At 46.4% G+C, this 26,214-nt stretch overlaps 1 protein-coding gene across 1 annotated transcript in view; it reads right to left on the reverse strand.

The window, feature by feature from the left end:
* LOC137545292 (zwei Ig domain protein zig-8-like) overlaps positions 1-26,214 on the reverse strand; it is an 89,838-nt gene that overhangs the window by 6,034 nt on the left and 57,590 nt on the right. Inside the window, exons 2-3 of the mRNA XM_068266406.1 lie at positions 1,419-1,745; positions 373-723 (exon numbers count right to left, since the gene is read on the reverse strand). Coding sequence (XP_068122507.1) covers positions 373-723; positions 1,419-1,745 — 678 coding nt within the window. The remainder of the gene's footprint in view (positions 1-372; positions 724-1,418; positions 1,746-26,214) is intronic.

The raw sequence follows: 26,214 nt of genomic DNA on the forward strand, positions 1-26,214 counted from the left end.
AACGGTTTACTGGGAGATACCCGGATAGAACTATCCGGGTATCTCCCGAATTCGGATTTGAGAAACTCTGCTCTGATGGTTGATGACTCAAAAATGATGCTAACTGCCACTTGCACCAACTATTTTGGGAAATCAGAGAAAATATGATTTGCATAATAATTTGGAATGCCTTAATCAGAATTTCATTAACACAGAGGGTGTAGTGTTGCACCCTGTACACTAGGGGGCAACCCAGGCCATGGCCTGCAAGGCCTGTGCCAAGAAACACTCCTGGCAGCAGCACTGACATGAGAGGATGCAATGTGCAATCTATAGACTGAGTAAATGACCATCTCTGACTACAGCGGGACACAGGGACCGTGTGTCTCTTACCTGGTAATACATGGAGAGTGTGACGTGATGTACAGACTCCTGTGTGTGACGATGTGACCTCACAGGTGTAGTTCCCAGTGTCACTCTGCTGAGTGTCTCTTATCTGCAGGGTGAGCGGATCCTGGAAGGAGAATCTGGAGTCGGAGAAGTTGGAGAAGACCCCGTATCGTGTATCGTTAATAAATAGCAGAAAGTGAGGGTGATTGTGTTTCCTCCATGTGATCTGTGATAAACGGTCTCTGGGTATTGTAGTATTACATCTCTCCAGGCAGCAGAGGGTCACTGTGTCCCCTGCAGAATGCTCCACACCATAGACGGGGGACCTCACACCACAGAGGGGGGATGCCAGACCTGCAATGACACACGCCTTAGATGAAGATTCCACTTTTGTTGATACAATACACTCAGTTCCGTTTTTTCTGCTGTAAAATATTAAAGCCCATGTAAACCTCAAAACTAAACAAGGCAAATATATGTAGGACTACATTTTTATTATTATCTCACCCTAACTGGTTTTGCCTCCCAGCATGGCCGTCACTACACAAACAGCTGTTTGCGGTGCGTTACACAGTGAGTTTGGTGTGTCAGTGTGAAGCAGAACTCTAATTACACTCCCTGATTGATGTATACACATGCAAGATGTTTGAAAGCACTTTAGTCCTGCAATTTAGCATTCAATGTGATTTCTGCCCTTAAAACGCTGCTTTGCGTCAAATCCAGATTTTTCCCCGGGACTTTTGGCGTCTATCCCACTCTGCCATGCCCCTCTCCCCCCCCCCCCCTCCAGGTGTTAGACCCCTTGAAACATCTTTTCCATCACTTTTCTGGCCAGCATAAATGTTTCTAGTTTTCAAAGTTCGCCTCCCCATTGAAGTCTATTGCGGTTTGCGAAAGTTCGCGCAAACCGAACCTCCCACGGAAATTCGCGAACCTAAAATTGGAGGTTCGGGCCATCTCTACTTAGATTAGCTCCTTGCCCCCTCAAGTAGCTGTCTCCACTGGCATCTGCCTGGTTTGTCTATGCCTAAAAACCTCCCTGCTCTTACCTGATGACTCATACAATATGTGATGTGAAGAACAGACTCCTGTGTGTGAAGATGTGACCTCACAGGTGTAATCCCCGGAGTCACTCTGCTGAGCGTCTCTTATCTGCAGGGTGAGCGGATCCTGGAAGGAGAACCTGTCTGAGAAGTTGGAGAAGGTCTTGTTCCATGTATCAGTACTGAATAGGAGAAAGTGAGAAGTGTTGTGTTTCCTCCATGTGATCAGTGTTATACTGTCTCTGGGTACTGTGGTATCACATCTCTCCTGGCAGTGGAGGGTCACTGTGTCCCCCACAGAATATTCCACACCTTGGATCGGGGACCCCAAACCTGAAATCACACAAAGAGAATCATTTTCACTTTAACAAGAACTTTCACTTTTTAGACATAAGCAAACCTGTCATACTGATCTGAGGAGTGAATTACGCATTTCTAGGCACCATGTTTTGGTTTTGTGTTGCTTCTGTCGGCGCTGCCATTTTACCACCATGACTCCATTATTATACTATCGGTTTATGCTCCACCCTTAGACATATATCATGTAGAGCTATGGCACATTTCCTGCATTGTATGAGGTCATTGCTCCACCCCCCATCGCGAATTCTGATCACATACCTCCCAACTTCTTGAGATGAGAAAGAGGGACACTTAAGCCACACCCCTGACCACGCCTCCATCACACCCTAGTCATGCATACCATAAATATTTTGTAAGAAAAATATGTTGTTTTATAATTCAAACCACACTGGTCCTTTCTATCCTGGTTCATTTTCCTTCATATTGACATTTTAAAATTAGTAATATATCAATATAAAGGATGGGAATAAAGTTTAGAGTCAATCAACACATTTTTTAGTAGAGAAATATATATATTTACATAGAAAGAGGGACAAAGTTCTGAAAGAGGGACAGGGGGACAGGGTTCCCTTATAAGGACAGTCCCTCCAAAAGTTGGGAGCTATGTGATCACATGGTGAGTATACAACCTGGGGATGGGCAAGGGCAGTTTTGGTCTGTCTAAGGCTCAACACACACCATACAATCTTGGTTGTTCAATCTTACCACTTTCATGTAGTATAAGAGCTTATCCAATCAATCCTTTCAAGGTATTTTCAATCTGTTGGCCCTTATACTACATAGATTTGGTAAATCTGTACAACCAAGATTGTATGGTGTGTGTTGAGCCTAATTCTGCCTCTGCCATGTTTTAAGTTTGTGTTGCTCCTCCCCATAACACTATGGCGTTTATCTAACACACCTCCTTCACGTTCCCATTAAAATTAAAGTCGTCTTGATTCAGGCTTTTGAAAGAAATATGTCCTTTGATGAAGATCCAAGCAAAATGACGGGATCCTTTGTTTCAGGTTCAGGAAGCCAGCCTCACGGCCCTCTGCTAGTTTCAAAGATGTTAAAAAAATGGAGGACTGTTATCAGATTTTAGTCCTAATGTTTATATAGGACTCAGCTTTTGAAGGTGGAACTCAGAGTCAGCCCCTGGGCTGGGGCTGGGGCTGGGGCGTTCCTTTACTTTGGAGGTAACCCTGAATCTCAAATATGTGACATGTTCATATATCGGGCCACATTCATTGCACACACATAATAATAGCAAATTCCACAACCTCAAAGAATATGAATCGCATCAATACCCGGCATGAATATTATATGAGATTCTGTTACTGAGAGGTTTAATAACTCCGTTGTGGCTTACCTCAGCTCCTTAAAAGGGTTACCAAAACATTCAGTGGGACGTCAGGAATAACATGATATAATTTTAATACCTGTCATAAGTATAGTATCTCTTAAAGGGGCTCCGAGCAGTGCAGAAACTATGGAAAGATGCATATCATTTTAAAGCTCTCTTTCTCCTCTTTCCAATGATATATAAACCGCCGCCCTACGCCTTTTAGTTTTTTTATATCCATCTTTCCATAGTTACTTGTATTACACAGGGCGACACTTTCCCCAGTGTCAGCAGCTCCATTCAGCAGAATGGAGCTGCTGAATTTAGGAAAAAGTCGCCCTGTGTAATACAATGTAACTATGGAAAGATGGATATCCTTTTAAAGCTCTCTTTCTCCTCTTTCTGGCGACACCTAAATCGTCGCCCTACGCCTTTTAGTTTTCTCTATTTTCGTGATTGAAATTGCGTCCGCGGCAATTTCAATTGCGAAAATAGCAAAAACTTAAAGGCGTAGGGCGGCGGTTTATATATCATTGGAAAGAGGAGAAAGAGAGCTTTAAAATGATATGCATCTTTCCATAGTTTCTGCACTGCTCGGAGTCCCTTTAACCTGCTGAGCGGTCTGGACGAGCTCAGCTCGTCCAACACCGCCAGAGGCTGCCGCTCAGGCCCTGCTGGGCCGATTTTCGTCAAATAAAAAGCAGCACACGCAGCCGGCACTTTGCCAGCCGCGTGTGCTGCCTGATCGCCGCCGCTCTGCGGCGATCCGCCGCGAGCAGCGGCGAAAGAGGGTCCCCCCAGCCACCTGAGCCCAGCGTAGCCGGAACAAAAAGTTCCGGCCAGCGCTAAGGGCTGGATCGGAGGCGGCTGACGTCAGGACGTCGGCTGACGTCGATGACGTCACTCCGCTCGTCGCTATGGCGACGATGTAAGCAACACAAGGAAGGCCGCTCATTGTGGCCTTCCTTGTTTATTCTGGGCGCCGGAGGCGATCGGAAGAACGCCTCCGGAGCGCCCTCTAGTGGGCTTTCATGCAGCCAACTTTCAGTTGGCTGCATGAAATAGTTTTTTTTTAATTTAAAAAAAACCCTCCCGCAGCCACCCTGGCGATTTAATCAGAACGCCAGGGTGGTTAAAGAGAACCAGAGATGAAGCACCCTCTTGTATTTTACCTTATAAATCAGTGGGAACATGACAGTAAACACCTAATCTGCTCTTTGTTTCATTGTTTTCTGTTTAATCTGACTGTTATCACCTCTGATAAGAATCCCCGACTGAGCACTCAGTGTAGCTTTGTTACAGAAAAATTATAGCTGAGTCTGTCTTCTGTGGTGTCTTTTCAAGCCCAAGCCTGCCCCCTTGTGGCTCTGCTATAATGACTCAGCTATAATCATTCCCAGCAAAGCCAGAATGAATGCTCAGTCCTGGATACTTATGACTGCTGATAACAGACACTTTTAGCAGTGAGGATCAAACAGAGAGCATGGTAAGTGTTTTCTCTAATGCTCTTACTGATATACATGGTAAAATATACAAGGGTGCTTCGTCTCTGGTTCCCTTTAAAATGTCAAAAATCATAACATACAGTTATTTTAGATATGCCCATAGTGGAGCCTTTCTGTCTGCTGTACTGCTTAGTTACAAGCCCTCTATGACAGTGACAAGCCAAATGGTTCTATTCAGCTGATGTGGACACTTCTGTGTGAGTGGTCTTCTAAAGAGAAATTCCTTTAAGCTAGAAGCCACACCTAGTTGTCAGCTGGGGAAGTTATGTCCCAGAACAGGGAAGCCTAAATAGATTGCGCTTTATCTGACTGGAATAACCAGACCCCAGGGCTTTTGCATGTGCTGTCCCTAGACATGCAATCTGGATTGGAATCGTGAAACAAAATCAGAAAACAGATTGATTGCGTTTCTTCACTAATCATTTGTGACAGCCGGCAACCTAATACTGGGTGCACATGTGGCTACCTGTACTGGGGAAAGGCTACCTAATACTGGGGTCCACCTGCTACCTACACTTGGGTGGGCTCAATTCTGGGGGGTGGGGCACAATTCTGGGGGGTGGGGCACTTTGGAATCTCCGCCTCTCATACTGGATAACTTCGTCCTGGTCCTGCTCGAAAATATATATCACTTTCATACAGTCAGTGAATATACAAACGGCAGATATGGCAATGGTGGCAACCAACCCAGCCCATCTGGCGTCATTTCCAGGAACTTTCACCTAATACAAGTGTGCTTCTCATTAAACGACCACTATAGCAAAACAATTGTAACATTTAAAATACATGTGAACATATACAAATAAGTGTGATCCTTCCAAAGTAAAATGAGCTATAAATTACTTTTCACCTATGTTGCTGTCACTTACAGTAGTTAGTAGAAATCTGACGGAACTTTCAGATTTTTGACTAGTCCATCTATTCATGGGGGATTCTCAGTATTTCATTTATTGTTTAAAAAACAGCACTCCTTGAAAAAAAGATCCATACAAAGATGCAGGCCACCCCCCCCCCTACCTTTTTGAACACTATTCTGGCAGTTGGTCTGAGCAACTACCGTTCACTAAACGCTTTTAAAAAATAAGGAAAACTCTGAAAATCCACCATGAGGAGATGGGCTAGTCCAAAACCTGTCAGTTCTGTCAGATTTCTACTACCTACTGTAAGGGCCCTTTTCCACTAGCAATCGCTAGCGTTCGCGCTAAACGCTAGCGATTGCTAAATCGCAAGTGCCGGAAACTTCCCGGCGATTGCGTTCACGATTTTGCTATGCAATGCACTGCATAGCAAAATCGCGGCAAAGATCGCTCCGCGGTGCGATCGCGTTTGAGTCAAAAACGAATCGCGGTAGTGGAAATTACCTATTGCGATTCCTATGTTAAAAAGCAAACCGTAGCGATTTCAAAATCACTAGCGGTTTGCGATTTAGCATCGCAAACGCCGCTAGTGGAAAAGGGCCCAAAGTGACAGCAGCATCGGCGAAAAAGGAATTTATAGCACATTTTAATCTGGAAGAAATGTACATTTTATTTATGTTCATTCATGAACTTTAAACTTTACTATTTTTTGCGAAAGTGGTCTTTAAATAGCCTAACGAGTGTGAGCAGTAATATGGCTGTCATGTGTATATATTTTCTGCTTAGTTACTTCCATAATTCATCACTTCGGGACAGTCAGGGGACATGCAAATCATTCCTTTATATCCCTGAAAATCTAGATAAGCATTTGGAAACCATTGTTAACAAAACAAACCTACAACATAGTAACTGTACAAAACTGTATATAAAACATATTGCAGTTCCTTCAGCTCTTTGTTCTGTGCCAGCTGCTTGACAAAGACCCTGGAGAGACTGAAACACTGAGATTATGGGAAAAAACGGCAGGGTACATAAAGAAAATGAACATAAAACCTGGCCACCAAATCATGGCCTGCTAACTGAACTTAACGCTGACAAATCCTTTCTACAGAGCACAAGCCTAATGCTTGATCTGAACAAAACAAGTTTTAAACAGCAGTCTCTATCAGCACAAAGTTCACAATGGGCTCATAATGAGGAGAGGGAGAGGGAGACCGACAGAGAGAAATGATATATAGGCACAATGTATAGTTACCTGATATCAGAAACAGGCAGCCCGCAGTGATGACCCTGTAGATTTGGGCCATGCTGCAGCCAGTACACAGGACAGTACATACTGTACAACTCACACTCTCCTGTGTGGCTATTCTAATCTATAAATACATAGTGTGTATTCTACAGGATGTGACACTTCCTGTACCTTCCTATTACTGCTAATGTACCTCATCATCAGCGCAGGGGTCTGTCCCTTATCTCTCCTGAGTTTATTTATATTTATTAAAAAACGTCAGCAATCTCTATATATACATCACTACCCATAAATAACACTATCCTCACACTGAACCCTCCCTCTACTGATGCCTAACCTTAACCACCTAACCCACCACTAACTGTAACCACCTAACCCCATGACTAACCTTAACCATTCACCTCCCCCACAGCTAACCTTACCTACACCCATATGGCTAGTCTTAACCACCTAACCCCACGGCCAACCTTAACCTACTACCCCCACACGACTAACCTTAACCACCTTCCACCCACGGCCAACCTTAACCCCACCATAGCTAACCTTAACCACCTAACCCAATGACTAACCTTAACTACCTAACTCCACGACTAACCTTAACTACCCCTCCCACAGCTAATCTTAACCACCCAACGCTGGCTAACCCTAATCGCCCCCCCACCTCTCCCCCTACGCCAATCCAGCAAAAAATAAAAACCCAGTAATTTTTAGGTGCCACGGGTGCCCAAATTTCCCTTTAAAGTCGATATTTGAATGGGCGCCCAAGAAGCCCAAACTTCCATTGATTTCCTGAATCAGGCAGAATAATGACAGACAAATAGGATTAGGGTCAGGACTTTGACTTGGTCGTTCCACATCATTCACTTTATTCTTCTTTCAACATTCTTAGGTAGAACTACTTCTGTGTTTAGGATTGTTGTCTCCCTGTGGGGCCCACTGTCTCTTGAAATTCAGTTCACTGACGTCTTGATATTTCCCTGTAGAATTCTTCAGTGTAGTTCAGCATTTATTGTTCCATCAATGGTGCCAACTGCCAAGCCATCCAGGCGTAGGTGTTGCAAAACTGACTCAAACAAGAACACTTCCCCACCATGTTTCACAGTTGGGATAAGGTTCTCTTATACTGGAATGCCATGTTTTCCTTTCTCCAGATGCAATGCTCCTCATTTAAGCCCAAAACTTCAATTTTGGTTTAATCTGTCCGCAAAACATGTTCCCACTTCCCAGTATCCGACTGGTTTGTCCACATGACCTTCAGCAAACTGCAAATGGTCAACAATATTTTTACAATAGGAGTTGTCTTTAATGGTCAATTCTTTCTGCACAAACTAACAACGGTCTTAAATTTCCTCCATTTGTACACAATTACATGGATGATTGGTGGAGTCCAAACTATTTAGGGACTTGTTCAGGATTGTAAACATTGAAAACTGATTTTTTTTATACCTCTCTTGTTCAAGTCATGATATACATTTACACATATGTTCTATGTGTGATAAGGTTTTGATGGCTCTCTGTTGTTATAAAACAAAGTCTCTGTCACACCTGTTTGTCATCCCATGATCCCCATTCACTGGTAAAAGAAATTTCAGAATGTAAGTTTACCTTCAAGTTATTTAATAATTCTAATAAAATAAATAGCCAAATATAGAAATTTTGGTTTAATTTGCTTCGCTGGGTTCACTTAATCTACCTTGGCTTGAGGCCTTCAGGAAAACCAGATGATGTTTTAGGTCCCATTCATAATAAAAAAAATAAATAAATAAATCACACACTTGAAAGCAGCACTACTAAATAAATAATAATAATAATAATAATATGGGAGGACATTAGACTATGACTATGGTAGGATTAGATTGTGAGCTCCTCTGAGGACAGTCAGTGATATGACTATGTACTCTGTAATGTGCTGCAGAAGATGTCAGTGCTATATAAATACATAATAATAATATGGTAGGACATGAGACTATGACTATGGCAGGATTAGAGTGTGAGCTCCTCTGAGGACAGTCAGTGACCTGACTATGTACTCTGTAATGTGCTGCAGGAGATGTTAGTGCTATATAAATACATAATAATAATAGGGTAGGACATTAGACTATGACTATAGTGAGATTAGACTGTGAGCTCTGAGGACAGTCAGTGACATTACTATGTACTCTGTAATGTGCTGCAGAAGATGTCAGTGCTATATAAACACATAATAATAATATGGTAGGACATTACACTATGACTATGGTAGGATTAGAGTGTGAGCTCCTCTGAGGACAGTCAGTGACATGACTATGTACTCTGTAATGTGCTGCAGAAGATGTCAGTGCTATATAAACACATAATAATAATATGGTAGGACATTACACTATGACTATGGTAGGATTAGAGTGTGAGCTCCTCTGAGGACAGTCAGTGACATGACTATGTACTCTGTAATGTGCTGCAGAAGATGTCAGTGCTATATAAACACATAATAATAATATGGTAGGACATTACACCATGACTATGGTAGGATTAGAGTGTGAGCTCCTCTGAGGACAGTCAGTGACATGACTATGTACTCTGTAATGTGCTGCAGAAGATGTCAGTGCTATATAAACACATAATAATATGGTAGGACATTACACTATGACTATGGTAGGATTAGAGTGTGAGCTCCTCTGAGGACAGTCAGTGACATGACTATGTACTCTGTAATGTGCTGCAGGAGATTTCATTGCTATATAAATACATAATAATAATAATATGGTAGGACATTAGGCTATACCTGTGGTAGGATTAGATTGTGAGCTCCTCTGAGGACAGTCAGTGACATGACCATGTACTCTGTAATGTGCTGCAGAAGATGTCAGTGCTATATAAATACATAATAATAATATGGTAGGGCATTAGACTATGACTATGGTAGGATTAGATTGTGAGCTCCTCTGAGGACAGTCAGTGACCTGACTATGTACTCTGTAATGTGCTGCAGGAGATGTTAGTGCTATATAAATACATAATAATAATAGGGTAGGACATTAGACTATGACTATGGTGAGATTAGACTGTGAGCTCTGAGGACAGTCAGTGACATTACTATGTACTCTGTAATGTGCTGCAGAAGATGTCAGTGCTATATAAACACAATAATAATATGGTAGGACATTACACTATGACTATGGTAGGATTAGAGTGTGAGCTCCTCTGAGGACAGTCAGTGACATGACTATGTACTCTGTAATGTGCTGCAGGAGATTTCATTGCTATATAAATACATAATAATAATAATATGGTAGGACATTAGGCTATACCTGTGGTAGGATTAGATTGTGAGCTCCTCTGAGGACAGTCAGTGACATGACCATGTACTCTGTAATGTGCTGCAGAAGATGTCAGTGCTATATAAATACATAATAATAATATGGTAGGACATTAGACTATGGCTATGGTAGGATTAGACTGTGAGCTCTTCTGAGGACAGTCAGTGACATGACTATGTACTCTGTAATGTGCTGCAGAAGATGTCAGTGCTATATAATACATAATAATAATAATAATAATAATATGGGAGGACATTATGGGAGGACATAAGACTAGGACTATGGTAGGATTAGATTGTGAGCTCCTCTGAGGACAGTCAGTGACATGACTATGTACTCTGTAATGTGCTGCAGAAGATGTCACTGCTATAGAAATACATAATAATAATATGGTAGGACATTAGACTATGACTATGGTAGGATTAGATTGTGAGCTCCTCTGAGGACAGTGACTATGTACTCTGTAACATACTGCAGAGGATGGCAGTGGTATATAAATACATAATAATATGGTAAAAATTACACTATGACTATGGTAGGGATTAGATTGTGAGCTCCTCTGAGGAGTCAGTGACAAGACTATGTACTCCGTAAAGTGCTGCAGAAGATGTCAGTGCTATATTAATACATCATAATAATATGGTAGGACATTACACTATGACTATGGTAGGATTAGAGTGTGAGCTCCTCTGAGGACAGTCAGGGACATGACTATGTACTCTGTAAAGTGCTGCAGAAGATGTCAGTGCTATATAAATAATAATAATAATAATAATAATAATAATAATAATAATAATAATAATATGGTAGGACATTACACTATGACTATGGTAGGATTAGAGTGTGAGCTCCTCTGAGGACAGTCAGGGACATGACTATGTACTCTGTAATGTGCTGCAGAAGATGTCAGTGCTATATAAATACATCATAATAATATGGTAGGACATTACACTATGACTATGGTAGGATTAGAGTGTGAGCTCCTCTGAGGACAGTCAGTGACATGACTATGTACCCTGTAAAGTGCTGCAGAAGATGTCAGTGCTATATAAATACATAATAATAATAATAATAATAATATGGTAGGACATTACACTATGACTATGATAGGATTAGATTGTGAGCTTTTCTGAGGAGTCCGTGACATGACTATGTACTCTGAAAAGTGCTGCAGAAGATGTCAGTGCTATATAAATACATTTCTTTATATAATCTCCCTGCGTCCCATGTCCCTGTGTCAGTGCTTTTGCGCTACTGCGTTGGGACAGGACGCAGGACGGGCCAGGGGGCGGGCCAACAGGGTGGGCGGACGAGCGTGTGTGTGTGTGCACATAAAAGAAGTCTGAGGCTTAGTTCACACATACATCTGTACATGTCTGGTCCAGTCCTGTCCTGTCCGTTTTACATCACTTTTCTATCAGTTTTACCTGATGGGATTGGAACTGTACGCTTTTATATGTGTGAACACACCCATAGAGAACTGATACAAAACTGACAAGACAGGTCTGGATTGGAAATGTACAGATGTATGGGCTTGATTCACAAAGCGGTGCTAACCTACTTAGCACGTCTAAAGTCTTTAGACGTGCTAACCAGGGTGCTAAGTAGGTTAGCACCGGATTTCTCAATTGAGAAAACCGGTGCTAACCTACTTAGCACCCTGGTTAGCGCGCCTTAAGACTTTAGACGTGCTAAGTAGGTTAGCACCGCTTTGTGAATCAAGCCCTATGAGTGAAAACAGCAAAAGAAAACTCATTCAAAACTGATGCCAACTGTCAAAAAGTGACAGGACAGGAGTGGACACCTTCTGATGTGTGAACCAGGCCTGAACCAAGCCTGAAGAAACTTTGTGAATCAACCTTCTGCTTGAAGTGGATGCAGGACCTTTAGTACAAAGCATAACCCTAATTCTGAATATGTAATACTGTCAGCATCCAGGAGGTGTCGCCATTATACAGTGAGCTACCTCTACAGCAGGAGTTTGACATACTGTACAGGATCTTCTCAAAAATTAGCATATTGTGATAAAGTTCATTATTTTCTGTAATGTACTGATAAACATTAGACTTTCATATATTTTAGATTCAAATACACACAACTGAAGTAGTTCCAAGCCTTTTATTGTTTTAATATTGATGATTTTGGCATACAGCTCATGAAAACCCAAATTTCCTATCTCAAAAAATTAGCATATTTCATCCGACCAATAAAAGAAAAGTGTTTTTAAAACAAAAAAAAAGTCAACCTTCAAATAATTATGTTCAGTTATGCACTCAATACTTGGTCGTGAATCCTTTTGCAGAAATGACTGCTTCAATGCGGCGTGGCATGGAGGCAATCAGCCTGTGGCACTGCTCAGGTGTTATGGAGGCCCAGGATGCTTCGATAGCGGCCTTAAGCTCATCCAGAGTGTTGGGTCTTGCGTCTCTCAACTTTCTCTTCACAATATCCCACAGATTCTCTATGGGGTTCAGGTCAGGAGAGTTGGCAGGCCAATTGAGCACAGTAATACCATGGTCAGTAAACCATTTACCAGTGGTTTTGGCACTGTGAGCAGGTGCCAGGTTGTGCTGAAAAATGAAATCTTCATCTCCATAAAGCTTTTCAGCAGATGGAAGCATGAAGTGCTCCAAAATCTCCTGATAGCTAGCTGCATTGACCCTGCCCTTGATAAAACACAGTGGACCAACCCCAGCAGCTGACATGGCACCCCAGACCATCACTGACTGTGGGTACTTGACACTGGACTTCAGGCATTTTGGCATTTCCCTCTCCCCAGTCTTCCTCCAGACTCTGGCACCTTGATTTCCGAATTACATGTAAAAGTTGCTTTCATCCGAAAAAAATACTTTGGACCACTGAGCAACTGTCCAGTGCTGCTTCTCTGTAGCCCAGGTCAGGTGCTTCTGCCGCTGTTTCTGGTTCAAAAGTGGGTTCATGCTTCCATCTGCTGAAAAGCTTTATGGAGATGGCGATTTCATTTTTCAGCACGACCTGGCACCTGCTCACAGTGCCAAAACCACTGGTAAATGGTTTACTGACCATGGTATTACTGTACTCAATTGGCCTGCCAACTCTCCAGACCTGAACCCCATAGGGAATCTGTGGGATATTGTGAAGAGAAAGTTGAGAGACGCAAGACCCAACACTCTGGATGAGCTTAAGGCCGCTATAGAAGCATCCTGGGCCTCCATAACACCTGAGCAGTGCCACAGCTGATTGCCTCCATGCCACGCTGCATTGAAGCAGTCATTTCTGCAAAAGGATTCCCCACCAAGTATTGAGAGCATAACTGAACATAATTATTTGAAGGTTAACTTTTTTGTTTTAAAAACACTTTTCTTTTATTGGTCGGATGAAATATGCTAATTTTTTGAGATAGGAATTTTGGATTTTCATGAGCTGTATGCCAAAATCATCAATATTAAAACAATAAAAGGCTTGAACTACTTCAGTTGTGTGTATTTGAATCTAAAATATATGAAAGTCTAATGTTTATCAGTACATTACAGAAAATAATGAACTTTATCACAATATGCTAATTCTTTGAGAAGATCCTGTATAAGCTCAGTCTACAGCCTTCTGTGACACTGATAACATGCTCCCTATAAGGAATCTGTAGAAGTGAGAAGGGTATGGAGGCTCACATATTTATTTCCTTTTAAACAATGCACATTGCCTGGCTGTCCTGCTGATCCTCTGCCGCTAATATCTTCAGCCATAGACCTTGAATAAGCATACAGATCAGATATTTCTGACTCAGCAGGGCTGCCAGGCCACTAGTATTGTTTAACCACTTGACCACTACAGGTGGTGTTCCCCTTATGGACCAGAGCAATTTTCACATTTCAAGTCTCCTCTTTTTCATTCGCCAAAAACTTAATCACTAATTATCATACTAAAAGCAGGGCTGATCCCTCCATGAAGCGGGGTGAAACAAATGCCTCAGGCGGCACTTCAGGGGTAGCGGGCAGGAAGAGGGTATTGGACGCCCCTCCCTCGCCTGGGTCCCCCTATCTGCGTTCCCCCTCCAGCTTTTAGCCGCTGCTGGTAAGAGGCAGCGGGCGGGGACGACTCACCTCTTCCGTGTTCCAGAATGCGTCCTACTGTCATCACTTCCTGCAATGCTGCCCACTGTATTGTAAGTGGACGGCATTGCAGGAAGTGACGACAGTGGAACGCACGCTGGATGCGGAAGAGGTGAGTCATCCCCGCCCGCTGCCTCTTACCAGTAGCACAGATAGGGGGACCCAGGCGAGGGAGGGGGGGGGGGGGGTTCGACCTCCCTCCCCACCGCTGTGCCCAATACCCCCTTCCTGCCCGCTACCCCCTCCAGCTCGGCGGCCCCCCACCCACGGCTTGGGGGGGGGGCAGCGATTTTTCCGAAGTTTGCCTCAGGCGGCAAAAAGTCTAGGGCCGGCCCGGCCCTGACTAAAAGTATCTACAGTATATCGTGTTCTTTTTTGCCACCAATTAGGCTTTCTTTGGGTGGTACTTTTTTTGCTAAGAATTATTTAATTCTAAACCCATTTCAAGGGGAATAATAAGAAAAAACTATGGAAAAATGTATTAATTCTCAGTTTTACGACCATTATAGTAAAGTTAAAATCAAAGATGCGGCTGTACATAGAAAACACATATTTTATTTGCCCATTTGTTGCGGTTATTACAACGTTTAAGTTATATCTCTAGTACAATGTATGGCAACAATATTTTATTTAGAAATAATGGTGCATTTTTTTAGTCTTGCATCCGTTTAGACTATATCACTTATTACAAGCAGTGGTGCTCAAATACCCCTTTTTAAAATTCGAGTTTGGTCGAATTCGAATAGTAAATTATTCGAGGTCAGTCATATATTCGAGTCGAATAATTTTTACTATTTGATTCGACCTCGGAAGTCGAGCTCACTATTCGAGTCGGTATTCAAGCTCATTATTCGAGCTGACTATTCGAAATGGCCTTAAATAGCTTCCAACACTTGTTTTGGGGGTGAATGATGCAAGAAACCTCTTTCTTTCCAAGTAACAACAGCAAGTGATTATGTGGGGATGTTCCTTTAAAAAAAAAAAAGGTGAAAAGAGAAGTTGTGTCCAGAATTTTGTTCAGTACTGTATATACTTCTTCTTCTTCTTCTTCTTCTTCATCTTCTATATCTTCTTCTTCTATATCTTCTTCTTTTATATTGTCTTCATCTTCTTCATCTTCTTCATCTTCTTCATCTTCATCATCTTCTTCATCTTCTTCATCTTCATCATCTTCATCATCTTCATCATCTTCTTCATCTTCTTCATCTTCTATATCGTCTTCTTCTTCACTTATTTCTCTTTTCAATTTTTTTTTTAAAGAAATGCAGCTATTTTTGAGCGTAACAAATAGCTGGTGGCGCACGCATGTTGGAAGCGCCATTGTATGTGCTCCCTGGCAGTGGAAACACACAGACAGCAGGAGGTAAATTCAGCAGCAGGAGGAGGAGGATGAGTGTGTGGCAGCAGGCAGTCAATGAGGCAGGCAGCGTGACATAATAGCCCTGGTACCTAGCGGTGATACCAGGGCTGTAAATAAACACAGCAGGCAGAAGGTCCCAGACAGCGGTCGTGCAGCCCACATTGTGTCCAATACACAACTGGGACAACACAGTTTTCAACCCGGGCACCTCAGAAAAATTAAACCTTTTTTTTTTTTTTTTTGTGGTTTTTTTTGTTTTGTTTTTACAACAAATTACACAGATATAGCTATTTTTTGACGTAATAGCTGGTGGCAGAGTGGCAGCAGAAGGTAAATCTGTGTACCCTGGCAGTGGGAAACACAGACAGACAGCAGCAGCAGCAGGAGGAATGGAGGAGTAATTATGTGTGCAGCTATTGTTTGACGTAATAGCTGGTGGCAGAGTGGCAGCAGAAGGTAAATCTGTGTACCCTGGCAGTGGGAAACACAGACCGACAGCAGCAGCAGCAGGAGGAATGGAGGAGTAATGTGAGCAGCTATTGTTTGACGTAATAGCTGGTGGCAGTGTGGCAGCAGAATGTAATTCTGTGTACCCTGGCAGTGGGAAACACAGACAGACAGCAGCAGCAGGAGGAATGGAGGAGTAGTGTGAGTGTGGCAGCAGGCAGGCAGCGTGACATAATAGCCCTGGTACCTAGCGGTGATACCAGGCCGTAAATAAACACAACAGGAGGTCCCAGACAGCGGTCGTGCAGCCCACATTGTGTCCAATACACAACTGGGACAACACAGTTTTCAACCCGGGCACCTCTGAAAAATTAAACCTTTTTTTTTTTTAACCAGCTGAGCGGTCTGGACGAGCTCAGCTCGTCCAACACCGCCAGCGGCTGCCGCTCAGGCCCTGCTGGGCCGATTTTAATGAAATAAAAAGCAGCACACGCAGCCGGCACTTTGCCAGCCGCGTGTGCTGCCTGATCGCCGCCGCTCTGCGGCGATTCGCCGCGAGCAGCGGCGAAAGAGGGTCCCCCCAGCCGCCCGAGCCCAGCGTAGCCGGAACAAAAATTTCCGGCCAGCGCTAAGGGCTGGATCGGAGGCGGCTGACGTCACGACGTCGGCTGACGTCGATGACGTCACTCCGCTCGTCGCTATGGCGACGATATAAGCAAAACAAGGAAGGCCGCTCATTGCGGCCTTCCTTGTTTATTCTGGGCGCCGGAGGCGATCGGAAGATCGCCTCCGGAGCGCCCTCTAGTGGGCTTTCATGCAGCCAACTTTCAGTTGGCTGCATGAAATAGTTTTTTTTTTATTTAAAAAAAACCCTCCCGCAGCCACCCTGGCGATTTAATCAGAACGCCAGGGTGGTTAATGGTTTTTTGGTTTTGTTTGTAAAACAAATTACACAGATATATAGCTATTGTTTGACGTAATAGCTGGTGGCAGAGTGGCAGCAGAAGGTAAATCATCTGTGTACCCTGGCAGTGGGAAACACAGACAGACAGCAGAAGGGCAGTACACAGCAGCCCACTGTAGGTGTAAAATGTGTGGCTGCAGGCGACGTAATAGTCAAAGTGAACCAGGCTGGCTTAGTGAGCAGGAGCCAGGAGGTGGTAAAGGGTGGTAAGGCACATTAACGATGGTTCTTAGCCAGTTCATGTCCCCCTCTCGCCGACAACAGGGGCCAGGAACTCGCCTTCCACCCACGCTTGGTTCATCTTGAGAAACGTCAGTCTGTCCACAGACTTGTGAGACAGACGTGAGCGTTTCTCGGTGACCACACCACCAGCTGCACTGAAGCAGTGCTCGGACAGCACGCTGGAACGGGGGCAGGACAGCACTTCCAGGGCGTACTGCGCCAGCTCGCTCCAGATCTCCAGGCGCTTGACCCAATACTCCATGGGATCAACAGGGGCATCGCTGTCAAGCCCGCTGTAGGACCCCATGTAGTCAGCCACCATGCGGGTCAGGCGCTGGCTGTGACCGGAGGAGGATGCTGCTGCATGCACCTCCTCTCTAGTCACTGCTGCCGGAGCCTCTACAGTCCTGTAGAGCTCGTGGCTGAGAGACAGCAGGTCTGTGGGGCGCTTGCTGCTGGATGCAGGCACCTGCTGCTGCCTCTGTGCTGGCTGCTGGACAGTGGGGGTGGAAGGCTGGGGGAAGGCTTCCTCCAAGCGCTCAACAAGGGCCTGCTGCAAGCTCCTTATTTGTTGCGCTGGGTCTCCTCCTGCAGGCGGCAGGAACTGGCTCAACTTCCCCTTGAGGCGTGGGTCCAACATCATGCTGATCCAGATGTCCTCCCTCTGCTTCATCTGGATCACCCTGGGGTCCCTGCGCAGGCACGTCAGCATGTGCGCTGCCATTGGGAAGAGGCGGGCCACGTCTGCTGGCACATCGACGGCAGTGCTGCTGTCCTCATCCTCCTCCTCTGCCTCGTCAGCCTCATCCTCTCTCCACCCCCGCACCAACTCAGCTGCACTGTGCTGCTCCCCCTCATCACCAGCAAGGTCAGGGACCTCCACCAAGTCCTCCTCCTCCTCCCCCTCAGAGGTGGACTGTGCAGCTGCTTGCCGCTCCTGCTGGTCCAAGGCTGCCGCTCCCTGTTCCAGCAAAGCATCGAGGGCCCTGTTCAGCAGACAAACCAGGGGCACCCACTCGCAGACCATAGCATGGTCCCTGCTCACCATGTTAGTGGCCTGCAGAAAGGGAGCCAGCACTAATCACACCTGCTGCATGTGCCTCCAGTCATCATCGGGGACGATGGACGGGATGTTGCTGGTCTTGTCCCTTCTCCGAGCGGCGAAAACAGTGGCCAGGGCAAGGTACTGGTTGACAGCGTGCTTCTGTTCAACCAGACGCTCCAACATCGCCAGGGTGGAGTTCCAGCGAGTCGGAACGTCAAGGATCAGCCGATGGCGTGGCAGCTCCAGCTCCTTTTGCACGTCTTCCAGGCTCGCACAGGCTGCAGCCGAGCGCCGGAAGTGACGCACAACGTTCCTTGCCGTTTCCAGCAGTTCGCCCATCCCCTGGTAGGTGCGCAAGAACTTCTGCACCACCAGGTTCAGCACGTGGGCAAGACAGGGGATGTGGGTCAGGTTTCCCCTGTCTATTGCGGCAACCAGATTGGCCCCATTGTCGGCCACCACCTCTCCGACTCTGAGGCCTCTGGGGGTCAGCCAAATCCTCTCCTGCTCCTGGAGTTTGGCCAACACATGGGTTGCCGTCAGCTTGGTCTTCCCAAGGCTGACCAAGTGCAGCAGCGCTTGGCAGTGGCGGGCCTTCACGCTGCTGCTGAGGCGGGGGGTTTGGCCAGGTGTGCCGGAGGATGGCAGAGGATCGGAGGAACCTGCTGCAGTTCCCCTGACCCTGCGGGGTGGCACCACCCACTGTGTTGCTGCTGCTGCTGTGCCCGCTGCTGCTCTCCCATCCTCACCCCCTTCCACCAAGCTGACCCAGTGGACAGTGAAGGACAGGTAGCGGCCTGTCCCGAAGCGGCTGCTCCAGGAGTCCATGGTGACGTGGACCCTTTCACCAACCGCGTGCTCCAGCCCTCGCTCCACATTGGCCATCACAAAGCGGTGCAGTGCAGGAATGGCCTTGCGGGCAAAGAAGTGTCTGCTGGGGAGCTGCCAGTCTGGGGCTGCGCAAGCAAGCAGCGCACGAATGTCGCTCCCCTCCTGCACGAGCGTGTACGGCAGGAGTTGGGAGCACATGGCCCGTGCCAGCAAGCCGTTCAGCTGCCGCACGCGACGGCTGCTGGGAGGCAGAGCCCTAACCACCCCCTGGAAGGACTCGCTCAAAAGGCTCTGGCGTGGCCTTTTGCTGGCACGGGAATCAGCAGACACAGCGGAGGAGGCCACTGAGGACTGGCTGCCAGAACAGGCCTCAGTGTCGGCGGCAGGAGTTGCAGAGGGGGGAGGAGCAGTGCGTTTCCGCACTCCTGCTGGTGCTGCTGGAGGAGCAGGAGGGCGGGTGGCTGCTGTTGCTGCTGCTGCTGAAGGCTGTGCAGTGATGGGTGTGGTGCCACTGCCAGCACCAGATGCCTTCAGCCTCTGGAACTCCTCATGCTGGTGGAAATGTTTCGCAGCAAGGTGGTTGATGAGCGAGCTGGTGCTGAACTTTAAGGGGTCTGCACCTCTGCTCAACTTCCGCTGACAGTGGTTGCAAGTGGCGTACTTGCTGTACACAGTGGGCATGGTGAAATATCGCCAGATTGGTGACAGAAACATCCCCCTACGGCATGGAAGCGCTGCTGCCTGTCTCCCTGTGGTGGTTGGGGGGGGGGGCTTGGGTGCGGCTGGTGGTGGTACTGGCAGATGCTGCTGCTGCTGAGCCTGAGACACCAGCAGGCTGTGGGACCTGCCTACTGCTGCCAATGCTTGCAATGATGCGCCTCCTTGCAAGGCCCACAAGCGCATCCTCCTCCTCCTCAGAGCTGCTGAGGACGACATCCCCTGGAGGTGGTGGCACCCAGTCTCTGTCTGTCACCGGGTCATCATCATCATCCTCCCCCTCCTGAAACATGTCCTGCTGGGATGATGACCCCCCCAAACTCCTCTCCTGATGCATGGATGGGCTGCTTGACTGTCGCCACAGTCTTGCTGTCCAATCCCTCATCCCCCAAAGTGCCCATCAGCATCTCCTCCTCAAAATCGCCAACAACAGCAGACAATACCCTGATGGTGCCTGGGGTAAAAATACTGCTGAGTGACAGGTCGCCAACTTGTGACGGTGAACTGGCCTCCTCCCCAGACCCTGCTGGGCGGCTGCTGCGAACAGGGGTGGTGGTGGTGGTGAAGGTGGAGGCCTCGGATGCAGAGCTGATGGCGGGCTGCTCATCCTCCGTCATCAGTTGCACCACAGTGGATGCATCCTTTTCCTCAATGGGACGTTTCCGACCCGGCTGGAGGAAAATAGGAGCAGGTGCTACACACTGCTGCTGCTGTGTCTCTGCAGCGTGAGTTGCAGATGCTCCTGCTGGGCGGCGCCCAAGGCGTCCACGGCCAGTGGCTATGGGAGGAATGTTAGCCACTGACGCTGCTGCTGCGGAACTGTGCATGGTGGCGCGGCCGCGGCCTGCCACAATGCTGCTCCCTCTCCTCCTGATTCCCTTGCTGCCCTTCCCCTTGCCCAAACCGCGCTGGCTGCCACTTCCAGACATCTTCGATGTTTTGGGCGTAAAGACAAAAGTTTTTGAAAAGGGCGGGAGAAAAGTGGGGTACTTTAATGGAGTGGGTTGGTGGGTGAGGTGACTGAGTGAGTGTCCCGACTCGCTAGTACAGTAAGTAAGTAGTAACAGTCAGGAAGTACAACTAGCAGCAGTTACAATAATCAGTAGTAATCACAAGGAAATAGAGTGTGTGTACACTACAGACAGTGAGTGCACGCACGCGCAAACACGCGCAGGAGCTGGCCTATGAACAGAGAGTGAGTGAGTGTCCCTAGTACAGTAAGTAAGTAGTAACAGTCAGGAAGTACAACTAGCAGCAGTTACAATAATCACTATCAGTAGTAATCACAAGGAAATAGAGTGTGTGTACACTACAGACAGTGAGTGCACGCACGCGCAAACACGCGCAGGAGCTGGCCTATGAACAGAGAGTGAGTGAGTGTCCCTAGTACAGTAAGTAAGTAGTAACAGTCAGGAAGTACAACTAGCAGCAGTTACAATAATCACTATCAGTAGTAATCACAAGGAAATAGAGTGTGTGTACACTACAGACAGTGAGTGCACGCACGCGCAAACACGCGCAGGAGCTGGCCTATGAACAGTGACTGAGTGAGTGTCCCTACTACAGTAAGTAAGTAGTAACTGTCAGGAAGTAGAATTTACAATAATCAATCAGTAATCAGAAGGAAATAGAGTGTGTGTACAGTACACAGACAGTGAGTGCACACACACACGCAGGAGTCCGAGCTAGTAGCCTAGTATGAACAGTGACAGTGAGTGTCCTAGTACAGTTACAGTAGTATATAACAATCACTAAGTAGTAAAGGGACAGCAGAAATACTGTCTAATACTATCTAATACTAATACTGTCTAATACTAATGAGAAATAAACTAACAGAGGACAGGAGGACAGCTGCCCACACAGGCAGGCCCTGAGGCCTAAAGCTGTAAGCCTGCAGCAGCTGGCCTGTCTCTATGTAACACAAAAGCTACTAACTAAAATACAATGTCTATCTAACTAACAACAATATAGGTGTGTATAGGAGGTGTATGTGAGCAAAAACGCTAGGTAAATGACCACAATAGAGCTCTTGCTAAGCCAAAGCACAAAGGAGCAACTCTCTCTCTATGCAAGTCTCAGGCAAGGACGGAGAAACGGAACATGGCGGCCGCTATTTATAGGGTAGGGGCTGGCCAGGGTCCCCCTCTGTGATTGGCTGCCGTCAGAGGGCCTGGGAGCCCTCTGATTGGCTCTAAGGACATCAATCTGGGCTATGACGCTATTCGAGCTCGGTATTCGAGCTCGAATAGCGCCGTTTGCTCGAATAGCTCGAATAGTGAATGGGCTATTCGCGTTTACTCGAATAGCCCATTCGAATAGCCGCAGCTATTCGGAGCTCGAATACCGAGCTCGAATAGCTGAAAAAGAGCTCGAATATTCGAGCTACTCGAATATTCGAGCTCTGCTGAGCACCACTGATTACAAGCCATTATTTACAAAAATAACAGTAATATACCGTCGTGACATACATATAAAAAAAATTAAGCCCCTAAGGTAACTATTTTTTTTTTTTAATGTCTTTTTTTTAAGTGTTTTATTTTTATTTATTTTTGTTACTATGGGATAAGGGTTAATTCATGAGGGAAATGTTTATTTTTTATTTAATTTAATGTATGTAGGGTGACATTTTACTTTTTTGGCCACTAGATGTCCCCCCAGTTTATTGCTAATATGTACTGTGAACAGTACACAGGAAGTGTTGTGTGTATGCTTTAACTTTCACTTTGAGAATGACCAACGGCATCTCGCTGATGCCGTGGTCATTTGTTATAGGCACTTTGATCGGTTAATTGGAACATGTGTTCCTATCCACTGCTCAGTGTACTTACCGCCAACCAGACACACACAAGCGCACGCAGTAGGTGATCGCAGCGAGGTAAGTATATCTACGCCCCAGGATCTAAGGTAGCAGGAAAAAAGGGCGCAGGACAAGAGTGGACAAAAAGGACGCCGCCATAGACTTTAATGCAATGATCGTTAATGCGGTGAAAAAAGCAGAAAAAAGGGCGCCGCGAAAAATATCGTTTACAATATTAGAACATTATAGTTTTTTAAGTAGTTATCGTTTTAGAAGCTTGCAACGTTATAGTATTTGTCAAATTATTTTGTTTACTAGCCAACCCGCGTCGTAGCATACGCCGCATCTATCTATCTATCTAATAGAGTACGTGCCTCAACCTTGAAGCAAGAAGAAGTAGGCTTTCCATGAGAAAATGTATGCGTTCTCAAACACCAAGTTTAACCCTAGCAAGTCTGGCTTTGCAAATCCGGCCTAATTGGCTATTCATGAGGCAATGCTCATGCAAATATGCATTTGCTTTCGCATGCCAAACTATGCAGGGTCAAAAAACCAATACCGCAAAGTGCTCTCTCGCTGCCTGGGAACCACAGCGGCACCCCGGAGTGGGAGGCTGGGTGGCACAGCCGCCCCCCCAAGCGTGGCCAGCGCTGGGGAGAGCCGTCCGCACCCACCTCCTTATATTAAAAACAGCCACTTACCTTAAAGTGGACCCAAACTAAAAATACAAGATTACAGAAATAAAATCTATTTTCTAAATTATAATAATAAATAGCAGCCTTTTTTCAGCTGCATGATGACAAATATAAAATATTTTACATTTATTGGAGAAACTCCTCCCTTCCTTTCATTTTGCCGGGAAATAATCCGGCAAACTGTTGGAGTAGATGGAGTCCAGCAAAGGAGGAATTGCTAATGGCTGCCACCTGTATAACCCTAGTTATGCAAAGAGAAGGGTGAAAAGCATGCACTGAAATGCTCCTAGGCTTGAAGGAGTGTTTATTTATCTTTGTATGTGTCAGAGTGGTGCAACTAAATATTTTGAATTAAAAAAAATGTTTGGTTTGGGTCCACTTTAACGTCCATTGGGTTCTGCTACATGCGCATTAATTTTCTCATGGAAAGCATTTTGTGCAGTTTAAATCCTTTGGAGGCAGGTGGTGGATGGCTTGCTCTGGTGGTGTGAACCCTGGAGTGAGTTGTCTGCGCCTGTCCTTCCCCCCCCCCCCCTCCTCCCCCTGGAGTGCTGTATGTGAGCCAGCCCTGAGCTCTAAAGCTCGGGGTGACCCATGCTTCTCTCCTTTCTCATGTGGTGCCCCCAAATTAATGCGCATGTAGCAGAACGCAATGGACGTTAAGGTAAGTGCCTGTTTTTAATATTGGGAGGTGGGTGCAGACGGCTCTCCCCGGCGCTGGCCAAACTTGGGGGGGGGGGGTCGTCCACGCCACCCAGCCTCCCCCTCCGGGGTGCCGCTGTGGTTTCCAGGCAGTGAGAGAGCCTGGGACCCTGCGGTCCCCCCAGTTGTATAAAAAGGGGGCATTGGGAATCCTCCCCGTGGCGCTCCTGGAGGCCTGGAGCACACCAAAAACTGCTAGCAGATCCGCAAAATGCTAGCAGATTTTGAAACGCTTTTTCTTATTTTTCTGTAGCATTTCACCTAGCATTTTGCGGTTTTGTAAAGCGTTTTTGGTGTAGTAGATTTCATATAGTTACAGTAAAGCTGTTACTGAACAGCTTCTGTAACAAAAACGCCTGCAAAACCGCTCTGAACTGCCGTTTTTCAGAGCGGTTTGCGTTTTTCCTATACTTAACATTGAGGCAGAAACGCATCCGAAATCCAAAAAAAATGCCTCACCTCGGGAGTATGCGTTTCAGCAAAACGCCTCCCGCTCTGGTGTGCACCAGCCCATTGAAATACATTACCCAAGCGTATCCGCAGCCGCAAGTGGATCGCAAAACTCTGCCGAACCGCTCTGGTGTGCACTAAGCCAGATAGTGCTAATGTAGCAGGGTGACTGCTTTGTGGTATTGGTTTGTGCATGCATTTGCATGAGCATTGCCTCATGAATATCCAATTAGGCCAGATTTGCAATGTCAGACTTGCTAGGGTAAGGCCTCTTTTCCATGGACTGTGAATAGGCAGTGAAATGGCTCTCAAACTCTCACAACTGCTCACTGCTGCCTGGTAACTGCTTGCTGCTGCCTGGTAACTGCTTGCTGCTGCCTGGTAACTGCTTACTGCTGCCTGGTAACTGCTTGCTGCTGCCTGGTAACTGCTTGCTGCTGCCTGGTAACTGCTTGCTGCTGCCTGGTAACTGCTTGCTGCTGCCTGGTATCTGCTTGCTGCTGCCTGGTAACTGCTTGCTGCTGCCTGGTAACTGCTTGTTGCTGCCTGGTAACTGCTTGTTGCTGCCTGGTAACTGCTTGCTGCTGCCTGGTAACTGCTTGTTGCTGCCTGGTATCTGCTCATTGCTGCCTGGTAACTGCTCACTGCTGCCTGGTAACTGCTCACTGCTGCCTGGTATCTGCTCACTGCTGCCTGGTAACTGCTTGCTGAGCACACAGCTCAACAGTCCGTGGAAAAGAGGCCTTAAACTTGGTGTTTGATCACGCATAAATTTTCTCATGCAAAGTACTTCTTCTTCTTGTTTGAAGGTTGAGGCACTTAGTCTATTATATATATAGATAGAGAGATATGTACAGATTTTAAGTTATCAAAGATATAATTTCTATGTGTAAAAAGGTATTTCTGCAGAGGGAGTGGTTAGGCAACACCAGGGAGAGTGGTTAGGGTTAGGCACCACCCGGGCGGCAGTTAATTTTAGGCAACACCAGGGGGGTGGTTGGATTTAGGCACCACCGGAGAGGTTAGGGTTAGGCACCACCAGGGGAAGGGGTTAGGGTTAGGCACCACCCAGGCAGCGGTTAGTTTTAGACAACACCAGGGGGGTGGTTAGGGTTAGGCACCACTAGGGAGTTAGGGTTAGGCACCACCGGGGGGTAGTTAGGGATAGGCGCCACCAGGGGAGTGGTTCGTTTAAAGGCACCACCAGGGGAGGGTTCTGTGTGAGGGTAGGGTTGGGTTAAGCTGTATTGTTGAATTACGTAACGATTTGTAACGTTAATATCTTTTCATTATTATTTGTCCGTCTGTAATTACACGTGATTTATCGTTAACCAAGTTTGACAACGATGTTTATCATTATCGGATTTCGTTATCCACCGGCGCCATTTCGTTATCAAGCCAAGCCCTTTTTACATGCACGCGGATCTAAGGTGGAGTCTCAAGGGCTGTAGAAATACTGTCGCCTTTACAAGTGGTCAAAAGCAGCTCATGAAGAGGGGTGAGGCAGTGGAAGTGGGGGGGCGGCACCCGCCAAGTCTTGGGTGGGGGGGGGGGCCCTGAGCTGGAGGGGATAGCATCCCGGAAGGAGGGCAGCGGAACCCGCCTCCCTCACCTGGGTGTCGTCCCCCCCCCCCCCCCCCCCGTTTACTCTCCCCCTCCAGCTATGTGCGCAGTGTGACTGTCAGCAGTGGGCGGGGAAGTAATTACTCACCTCTTCCTTCCGCGTTCCAAGCAATACGTACCAACGCTCGCCACTTCCTGCAATGCCGCCCACTGTACATGCGCTGTACATGGTTATACAATAAAAGGATTCTTAGCAAAAAGTACCATCCAAAAGAAAGCCTAATTTGTGGTGAAAAAAACAAACAAACAACAGTATTGTTACCTTAGGGA

The sequence above is a fragment of the Hyperolius riggenbachi genome, chromosome 2 (genome assembly GCF_040937935.1).
Source record: "Hyperolius riggenbachi isolate aHypRig1 chromosome 2, aHypRig1.pri, whole genome shotgun sequence".
Taxonomy (NCBI): Eukaryota; Metazoa; Chordata; class Amphibia; order Anura; family Hyperoliidae; genus Hyperolius; species Hyperolius riggenbachi.